The sequence below is a fragment of the Henningerozyma blattae genome, chromosome 1 (assembly GCF_000315915.1).
Source record: "Henningerozyma blattae CBS 6284 chromosome 1, complete genome".
Lineage (NCBI taxonomy): Eukaryota > Fungi > Ascomycota > Saccharomycetes > Saccharomycetales > Saccharomycetaceae > Henningerozyma > Henningerozyma blattae.
In genome coordinates this window covers 1670909-1681857 of record NC_020185.1, presented here as the reverse complement: position 1 = coordinate 1681857, position 10949 = coordinate 1670909, and the positions used below count along the sequence as shown (strand labels likewise).

At 34.9% G+C, this 10949-nt stretch overlaps 2 protein-coding genes and 1 non-coding gene across 3 annotated transcripts; 2 read left to right on the top strand and 1 right to left on the bottom strand.

Moving 5' to 3' along the window:
• The first annotated feature begins 672 nt into the window (after positions 1 to 672).
• On the top strand, positions 673 to 760 carry TBLA0Atrna14P. The gene is given in 2 exon segments: positions 673 to 709; positions 724 to 760. It is a non-coding gene; the product is annotated as a tRNA-Pro (tRNA).
• A 4581-nt stretch (positions 761 to 5341) lies between these two features.
• CAT2 (carnitine O-acetyltransferase CAT2) lies at positions 5342 to 7252 on the top strand (the record flags this gene model as incomplete). The annotated part of the gene is made up of 1 exon (XM_004177949.1): positions 5342 to 7252. The coding sequence occupies one exon, from the start codon at positions 5342 to 5344 to the stop codon at positions 7250 to 7252; it is 1911 nt and encodes a 636-aa protein (XP_004177997.1).
• Positions 7253 to 8258: 1006 nt separating this feature from the next.
• Positions 8259 to 8741, bottom strand: TBLA0A06850 (uncharacterized protein; the record flags this gene model as incomplete). Its single annotated transcript, XM_004177948.1, has 1 exon — positions 8259 to 8741. The coding sequence occupies one exon, from the start codon at positions 8739 to 8741 to the stop codon at positions 8259 to 8261; it is 483 nt and encodes a 160-aa protein (XP_004177996.1).
• Between the last annotated feature and the right edge of the window lie 2208 nt (positions 8742 to 10949).

Below are 10949 nucleotides of genomic sequence, written 5' to 3'. Positions count from 1 at the left end.
GTACTAACGTGTCAACCAAGACACGTAACTCATGTGCTGAAGTCCAACCTCAGAAACAACATGTCCACAGTATATAGACACGTTGTCCAGTTGTCATGATGTTATCATGCCAGTCCAATTTGTATATACACTCGTCTAATTCCCATTAATGTCTAACCTTTGTCTATAGTTCTATATATTCTGGATATATAAAAGAACCAAGCTATTTCGAATTACATTCTGCCTGTGATACCACAATAATGTTGTAAACCAACTTAGGAGTACGATACACTTAAATAGTAACTACCAAAACTTAACTTAACAATCTTATTAACTTAACACCAGTTAATCCTTCGAACTTACGAATATAATTGTTGTTCTTCTTAAACTAAATAACTATATAAAAGAACTATAAATTTATGTCTTAAGTCTGAAAAAGCTGGCCTTTAAATACTTTTCAAAGGTCAACGCTAGCTTTTCCATTTTACTTTAATTGGTCTGTTTATAAACTTACTTACAAGGGTAGGAGTGCACAGTTTGAGTAATGCTGGCTAACTAGTAGAGATTGTGCATCGAACAGATATTCACAGGTATGCAACTGGCAGTTGCTCGGTGTTGTGTATAATTTCTAGTTAGCAACTTGTAGATGAGTCTAAAGTCGGTCTCGTCTACAACAAATAACACGTGATAAAAGGGCGTGTGGTCTAGTGGTATGATTCTCGCTTTGGATTCTACAACACAAATATGTGAGAGGCCCTGGGTTCAATTCCCAGCTCGCCCCTTTTTGTCTCGCTGAGACACACTGTAACTAGTGGTTACAGATGTAACTTGTACTAATTCCTGAGTGATAACAACAATGAAGTCTTTAACTTAAAGGTCTATATAATTTGATTGGTATATAATGTATCTACATAAATAATATATAATAATATTAGTTTCCAGATTTCCAGACCACTCTTTGTTGATACCTTTTTGTTTCTTTCTTTTCTCTGGTCATAGTGAAAACTTTTCATCTTCGTGTTTATATATTCTTGTAGATCTCATCTCATCTGAATAGAAAGTCGTCAACTGACTTCAAAAATCATTGCGCCACATATTAATAATGGAAATTATTGCAAATATCTGGCACTACGTGTCGTTATTAAAAGATGACAAGGGGCAATAGTCTAGGTGTCTACTTATCATATGTAATGGAGAGAACTGGGAGCTAAACAGTTCGGGATGTATTGGTTGGGCTACCAATGGGTAAAGGTATATAAGAGGCGGTTATAGGTCGACGAAGGATCTTCTTGATGTTCAAGAGGAACAACAAACAAGTGATTAACTAGTGAAGTATATAGATCAATATTTATATACCAGATCAATAAGAAGTTATTGATCATTACATCCTAATAAGTGACACTCCGGGTAACAGTTTATACCCGCTGAACCTAATATCTGCTGTAGTAAACCCTACAATTTCGTATATATTTTCGATGAATAAAAAGATGTGAATAAAGTTAGGTGAAAAGAATGAGAAAATAGAGAGAAGAAAGTTATCATCAATAAGAAAAGTACAGAATAACAGGATATACAAACTAAATACCAAAAGAATTCGTTTTTACTTTTTATTCCTCGATCAGGAACCATTGGTCAACCGTGAGGTTAGCCGCTGATTACAGAGTACAATTAAGTTTTATCTCTACAATTGCATTCGCGTAAGCTCTGCCTCATTACTCGAGTTTGCAAAAGAAGGTGGGTCAGGTTCCTTGGAATTTCAATGTCTGATCCTTTTGTACGACTGCCTTTTTTTTGATGAGTTGATCTTGGTGGTTATGGTGCTCTTCCTTCCCCCCCCCCCCCATTCTAATTCTATATTTTTGCTTATTAATATAATTAGTTTTTAATTCTTCTTTTCTACTTCTATGCTTCTTCAAGTATTCTATTCTTTCTTTAGGAAGGGTTTTTTCAATATCTTTCATGAGCACACCTGTCCTGAACAAAGGTTCACAGTCTTTCCAGGAGCATGAGGAGATTTGGTATTCTCCCGTAGTCATTTTCTCTTTAGTAAAATAGTTTCATATTACGGACGTGATAAACAGGAAATTTATTAGATTCTAAAGCGACTTTATACGAGTTTTGAGTACGACTGGTCCGTACTATAATAAAATTGGAACTTATCTCCTTTAGATGGTTTCAAGATCACTGAATTGGGAATTAAGAACTTGTCTCCGACCTTAAAGGGTGATTTTGTGAGCTTTCGATTAGCTCTCTCGGCTATACTGTCCTGCTCTTGGACAAGTTGCCGGTAGATCTGCTCATATACCATTTTTGGATTACTTCAAGTTTCTCTGCAGGATTTCCACCTTAGAAAAACGAGGTACTCGAGCGTTTGAATTTAATCGTGAGGCTTCTAGTGGGGTTAACATTCCAACGTATCTTGGATGGAAATGTATAGGCTACCTTTGCTTACCTATTGAAGATTAGTAAGTGTTATTATAACCGAATTCTAATGGGCAAGTAGTTTTTCTCAATCCCCTACATTTTCGTCGCATAAAGTTCTAATTCTTTCTGCCAATGTACGATTAAGTCTTTTTCCACTTGGCCATCCGTTTCCGGGTTAGCCGCCGTAGACATTCGTAGTTTAATTCCCAATTGTTGAGAAAACGAATCCCATACGTTTGACGTGAACAATTTATCTCTATCTGAGACAATACTTACAGAAGCACCATGTAATCTGAAGATTTGATTCATTAATAAGGAACATAGAGCGTCTGCTTCTAGTGTTTTCTTGGTGGGGATAAAGTGAACCATTTTGGAAAATCAATCGATTACGACGAGGATAGAGTCGTTTTGTGTAGTTTGGTCTGGTTCAAAACCTGTGATAAAATCCATGTTAATTTCTCTCCATCTTCCATCTGGAATCTCAAGGGGCATATAAATACCAAACTGGTTCTTAGTTCTTGACTTGGATTTTTGACACAAATAGCACGATGCGACGTACTTATTTAGCGTCTTTCTCATGGACTTCCAGTGGTAGAAGGAGGATATGCTGACTAGCATACGTGTGGCATCACAATGTGCTGAAGGGTTCGCATCATGTGCGATGTCTAAAATCTTAGATCTCGCTTCATTGTTTGGAATGCACAGTTCGTTAATCTGTGAAGGGGTAAACCCATAGTAGAGCAATTCGTCAATCACTTTGAACTTTAGGACCTTACTTCTTAATTCAGGAGGAATTGGAATGGTGCCTGTTAAACATTTGTATATTTTTCCAAATTCTTCGTCCTTCTCATAAGCTTTCTTTACTAAGGCTAGGAATTATTCTTTATCGGCCATAATTTCTCCTCTTATAAGGGTCTCTGGTTCTTTTCCCAGGTATCTAACAGGGTTAGGTTCTAAGGCAACGGTTGCTTCTCCTCCTTCGAGGGTCTCGGATGAATCTATCCGGTTATAGGAGTCGTTGGGTTCCATTGTAATTGAATAAAGGGGGTTGAGATTAATAATTGCCAAGTCAGGCCTTCTGGATAATCCATCGGCTCTATTTTTCTCTCCCTTAATATGGACCACTTCGAAATCAAATTCGCTAAGATATCTAAACCACCTTGCAATTTTTTTTTAGGTGAAGTTTTTCCTTCTTGGTTTTAAGATATGTTAAAGCTTGATGATCTGTGTGTAAGATAAATTTCTTACCCATTAAGTAGTGACGCCATTTATTCAGAGCCAGTTGAATTGCATATCCTTCTTTCTCGGTAATGGGCCATCTAGTCTCTACATCATTTAGTTTGTGACTGATATAGGCTAAAACTCCTAATCTCCGTCCTGCTTCGTCTAACAGTTCTAAGGTGGCACCAACAAGCGAAGTCTGAAGCGTCTGTCGTTACGAGGACGTTATTTTCGTTATCGAATGGCAATAGGACAGGTGCTGAGGTAAGTGCAGGACTTTAAGGTTTTTAAAAGCATTTTCGAACTAGTTGAAACGTCTTACTATTTGCATAGTCGAATATGGGTTTTGCAATTTTTGAAAACCCTTTAATGAACCGTCGATAATAACCGGCAGTACTAATAAAGCTTAATGCATCCTTTGGTTTCTTTGGGGATGGTTAGTTAGTGATAGCACTAATCCTTTCATCATCCATGTGAATACCATTACGATCTATTGTATGGTCCAAGAAATTAATTCGGTCGACGAAGAAATGATATTTCTTCTTCTTCTTTGCATATAAACCTTGATTTCTCAATCTGTCCATAACTAGATGCAGGTGTTTCTTATACTCTGTAGCATTCTTGGAATAGATCACGATATCATCCAAATAGACGATAACAAATTTGCCAATGTAGTCCTTAAGGGTCTCATTCATCAACACTTGAAAAGTAGAGGGTGCATTGGTTAGTCTGAATGGCATTACATTCCAGTCGTACTGAGCGTCTTGGGTAATAAAAGCAGTTTTAAACCTATCGCTCTTCTCGACTTCCACTTGGAAATAGCCGAGAACTAAGTCCATAATAGAGACGGTGGTAGCACCGTGTAGCTCATCCAACAAATTTTCGATTCGCGGTAATGAAAATTTATTTTTTATAGTAATAGCATTAAGTCCTCTATAATCTACGTATAATCTACGTGATCCGTCTTTCTTTTTGGTTCTAACTAAAACCTGGGTAACATATACAGATTTATAGCAAGTATTATCATTAACTGTAGCAAAATCTACGACATTATCTCATTGCTTAGCTACAGAAAATTTTGAATCCAACCCAACTGCTGAAACAGTAACGAGTAACTATAACCTTGATATTCAAGCCTGTGTATGTGGTATCGATTACAAGTAGATCCAGAAGGAAGATGTTCAGAGGAAGGAGTTTCTTGCCATTATACAAAAGCGTATGAAAATTGAAGTAGGTGTCGAATAAGGACGATAGAATCACATATTCTGTCAGTATAGAATCAATCCTGATGCAAACTGATGAGAATTCTCGACCCCCCCCCCCCATCACTGTATCTTTCATGCATTACTTCACGCTTCAACAATACAATAAAACACTTTTACATAAACTTTTATAAAACTTAAAATCCCAACCTTGCACCTTCTAACTGTCAAAATAAACTTCCGCTATAAGTAATATACAATTATATATACATTAGACAACTTTCTTACTGGCCGATCCTTCCCCTGATCGACGTTTATCCGTTTCGCAACATCACCCGGAATATTTTCCCTAGAAGGTAACGCAGGACCCCCGCATTTTTTTCTTTTCCCTTCCGCCCGACCGGCCACGGCGCGTGATGCAATTCGCCAAACATACTAGTATATATGGCCTATATAGCCAAACTCAATAATTGATAAATTGACAGTCCCCTTTTCCTACTCTATTCAAGCCATCCATGATCCGTCTGACTCGCCCAACCCTAGCTCGCCTCCCTAAACCCTCGCGCATGCCCTATTCTTCCGCCTCTGCCAACCCTAAATCGCCTGACGCTGCTGAGGTGCAGTCACATGACCTCCAACGCAAACCGGCACCTTTACCAGTGCCTCCCTTAGAGCATACTCTTCAATTGTATTTACAAACCATTGCACCTTATGCTACTCCTTCGGCACTCTCCCAACAACGCAAACTCGTTGAAGATTTTGCCTCTACTCAAGGTCCTTTACTACAAAAGCGTCTCGAAGCTCGTGCTGCATCGTGTCGTAATTGGCTTTCTGAATGGTGGGATAACAATGCTTATTTGCGTGATGTTGAACCGCTTGCTCCTTATGTTTCGTACTTCTACACTCATGCTGCTTTGCCCAATTCACACAATGCACTAAAACAGGACCCATTGTTACTTGCCACTGCGTTTATCGATATCATTTCTGGGTTCCGTGAAACTCTTCGTGATGGGAAATTACCTACAGAACGGGCTCGTGATGGTACACCATTTTGCATGGATGGTTTCCGTCACATGTTCAACACTTGTCGTGTACCTCATCCTACTGACCCTAATGCTGATTCCACAGCAGCTCTTGATTTGCATGATCCTCAAGGTCATCATATCATTATAGCATTCCGTGGGGGGTTCTACAAGCTCAACACTCATGATGAATCTGGGCAACGTTTCCACCCTAACGTAATTTGGCAACAATTATACGCTATTGTCAGAGGAACTGCAAATTCACCACTAATCGGTAAACTCTCTGCCACAACTCGTGACAAATCCCGTAGAGCATTTACTTTACTTTCTCAAGACCCAGAAAGTGCATCATCTCTTGATTCTATCATCAAATCTGCATTTGTAATTTGTCTAGATTTGGATTCTCATCCAATAACCACTCACGAAAAATCCAAACAAGTTTGGTTGGCAAATGGAGATGCCACTAACAGATTATATCAAAAACCTTTACAATTCATCATCACAGGTAACGGAGCTTCGGGTTGTATAAATGAACATTCAAGAATGGACGGTACTCCAACTTTATTTATTAACGAATACTTGCAAAGAAAATTACGTTCATTAGACGCTACACAATATAAAAATACAGTATTCACCACTCAAGACACTTCACTCGATTCTCCACTACCTTTGCCCTTCTTACAAACTCCAGAACTCACTTCTTTAATTCAACAAGCCCATACTGAATATGCCGTAAATTGTTCAGAATTGAAATTTAATGTTTGGCAATACCATGGGTTTGGTAAATCTAGTGTCAAGAAGTGGGGGTTCTCTCCAGATTCATTCCTACAACAAATGATCCAATTAGCCATCTATCGTCTCTTACATCGTCAATTCCCCACCTATGAAGCTGCATCAACACGTCGTTTCGATTTAGGCCGTACAGAAGCCACACGTTCAGTATCTGTGCAAAACGCCTTACTTTGTCGTGATTGGAATAATCCACAAATCCCAGTGGCTACACAACTCTCACATTTACAATCTGCTATCAAAACTCATTCTGCATACTCTAAAATAGCTGCCTCAGGTATGGCTATTGATCGTCATTTCTTGGGATTACAAAATTTGATTCCCCCCGATGAAAAACCTCATGCTCTCTTTAATGACCCATTATTCAAATTCTCAAAGACATGGTACATCTCTACGTCTCAATTATCTTCAGAATTCCTAGATGGTTATGGTTGGGCTCCAGTTAATGATAACGGGTTGGGTCTTGCCTATATGATTAATAATGATTGGTTCCATATAAACATCTCTACAAAGTTGGCAAAGAGTGGTATTAACCCAGACCATCTCGCAACTTGTTTGACTCAAGTCTTTAATGAAGCCAAACAAAGATTGAATGATCTAAAGGCAAAATTATAATCACCTCTTCACCATTTATTTGCTAGTCTATATATTCCAATTTATGTTCATTTTATAGTTTATCCCATTCATTAAGAATTCTCTAATTCTTTTATCCAACGTAATTTTCAACATTCTTAACTGCACTCTTCTTGCATATATAAATTACGTGAAAGAAACTTTTATGATTCAGCATCTGTATGTTCTATTCACTAAAGTTTGATGGTTAAAGTATCCCCTCTTCGCTCCCCCCCCCCCCCCCCCAACCTCTTTATGAATAGAGAATCTTACTGGGATTCAAGACAGCTAGACATTGTTATACAGTGTTTAAGATGTAAAGACGATTACTTTTTTTTGAAATTTATAGTAAATACTATAACTAAAATGAATATATTTCTTAAATAGTGCTTTTCGATATAAACAGAAAAACACATTTTAAATAATAAGTCACGTGATAAAAGTCTTTTACCACTTAATAGAAAATGATATAATCATATTCCAGCAAATCTAAACTCTATTATGCATGTATTTATCTTTAAAATAACAAAGAACTTTTAACCAAAAAAAATAATTAACCAAAGAAACAAAATCTTGCAGAATAATATAATTAAAAGGCTCACAAATATCTATATTTATATAAATACATATACATTTTCCAAACAATTTTTTTCGGTTCACGTTTTGATCTTTCGTTTTAACCAATTTTATCACTTCATATATTGCAATTTTAGCACAACACGTTAACAATGCATCATAGCTCAAAAAAGATAATACTGACACTACAGGAGAATTTTACTCAGCAAATACATTTTCCAAAATATTTAAAATTAAATACTGCGCTAATAAATTGTCTTCCAAATCTCAAGTAAAGTTTATACATTATATCATTTTAGTAATATAATAACATCAGATAAATATACCTGACTATGTATATATATTATATGTATGCATGTTCAAAATATAAATTATTATTAAAGGTTTAGAAAATCGTCAGTAACTGTATAATCTCTTATTTAAATTATATATTTCACAATAGTATTGAGTTCTTCTTATAATGATCGAGGAACACTATCAATAATTCTTTTATATTTAGCCTTCTTGGGTATAACTTGCCTTTTTTTTTAGCTCTAAATTCATTATTTGGATATAATTCACCACATTGTTGAACCATGATAATTCCTACCATTAGTGTGGAATAATTTTTCATTAAAAATTTTTTAACGAATTCTAAAGCAACTTCCCATTCTTTTCTTGAAGGACCACATAAATCTCCTACATATACTCTTCCTAATCCATTATAATATGTCCTTCGACTCAACCCTACTGGCCCATTTGTACAATAATGTACTAGTAGTAAAAATACTTCAACAGAAAAAACTTGAGGCTTTATGTTTAATTCAATTCTATTTTGTAGTATATCAATCACATAAGTATCCAAAGATAAGCCTAGTTTTATAAATATATCAGAGAATTGATTTATGGTAAAAGGGTTCTTGATATCTTTCTTCATTTATAACATAGTTCTTTTAGTTTTTTATAATTTTCCAAAATCAGATAGGTTTACAATTATATATATAATTAAAATAGTAAGAAAAAAATTATCTTTAATATTTTAGGGACAAATTTCTAGAATTTGGGCATTCTACTTTCAATCATTGAAAAATTAAAATTAGGGCACTTTTTTTATTGTATCAATTATTTTGCCTAATAAATTTTACTTTTGGGTTTAATCACTTGAAGTTGAAAATGACGAATTTATCTTTAATAAATAATATCATTTTTCAATGAGATATTATATATTTAATGTATGTATATATCTTTTAATGCCAATTCTTCTGACAACAAATCTTGGCTCGTCACTTATTATTAGAAAATATTACTATAATAATTAATTATTCTTCAGAAAATATAGGGTATCAAGCTATAACATCTAAACTCCATAATTAAACTTTAACTGTAGCAAAAAGTTGCATCTTTCTACCAAAGCAATTTTAGAAGAATAGACTATCAGTTGATGGTTGCTGCCCGTCTAATTAATTCTACTCTTTGGCTTGACATATAGTGATAGCTTATACCACCTTCTAAAATTTGCTATATGGACTGTAAATGCCTTACAAGTACTCTTTACGCAGATTAATGCTAATGGTGTGTGAAATATTTGAAGCTATATGGTATAATTTGCATATTATACACCCGTGAACCACATAGTTAAGAAAAGTGTTTAAAATCAACTTTTCTCTGAGAAATACCGAAACAGGTAATGGAATTTGTTACCAGGCCCAGAGCCAAAGCCTAACTTTTGTCCTGTGAGAAAGTAAAAATATTTTTTGACTCTCTTGAAAATGATTCAAAATATGTTTAAGCTATTTAAACAGAGTCGAGGAGATCGAATCTGAATTTATAATCTTAATAAGTCTTTTAGATCAGCAGCAAAAAGTGGTTCTTACCTAGAAATACAATTTTTGGAAGATTTGCTTTTTCATGACATCCATGGACACTAGAGGCAGATAAGTTGTACTCAGCAATGGAGAAATTTAGGAACTACCAGGGGATCATAAGTTCTAATCGAATGGATGAGGGTGATGATGGTCTTTATATTCGTATTAATTTATATCAGTTCAAATGGTTTTCTGAACTGATTTTCTCGCTTAAAATCCAACTGATTTTCTCGGTTTGCATTTTTTACCAGGGGTTTTCAACTAATTTTCTCAGTTCGTGTCTTTCAGTTGAGAGTATTTGTACTAAGAACAATATAGTATACTACTAACATTGAACCATGGCACGACTAGATAGAAATTACCTTGTTTTTGAACTATATGATTGTTTTTCTCAAGTCATAAAAACGAAGGTCACTAGTATGTGTTGTTTAATAGAAACAACCAAAGTTTATCATGTTAATGTCTATATATGCATATTTATTATAATAATGCTCTTAATAAAATCATTCCAATCTTTGTAATTTCCTGTCTTAAAAGCATAAACTTGTAAATTAAGGGGAATAAAAATAGCCAAAGATCTTTTAAGTGTTTGTTCTTACGTACTCTTTTGTGAACAATGATGAACCTCCATAAGCACTGTGGAATACTTTTCTTTAATCAGCAGCTTCGTATAATAAGTTTGTAGCCTAGACACCATTTCTTCTATTTAATATTAGGTAAAGATAAACACCACATGGTTGCTTATTATTTTACATCCTAAAAACAATATGATTTTGATATTTATGTGATTTTCTGAGATTTACTAGTAAATGTAATTAATTTTACTACTACGAATCTTTTGTTGGAAATAACCTTGACTCCATAGACAACAACATTTATTTTTCCTAATCTAAAAATTTTATATATTGTACCTTGCTTAGTTATTCTATAATTAAATAGTTCTAAAAGTTCATACATTTCCAATACTAACAGCAATGCCCATCAACTGGAATTAGAATGGAAGAGAATAAAAGATGTTAGAATTTTATAAACGACAGTGATAGCTATACTAACCCCAGCGTAGTTTGTTGAGTCTAAGAATAATGCTATGGTAACAAGTATTTCAGATTGTGCAGTCGAAGTTTCATCTCAACTACCGAAATAATCATGATAGAGATTAATTGTTATATTCCTCGGCAACAGAAAGCTGACTGATATTGAGACTTGTTGGCAGTTTTGAAGGGCAAAGTATATTTCTAACAAAATTAAAGCTAAAATATAGTGTTTTGTTAGTACTTCAT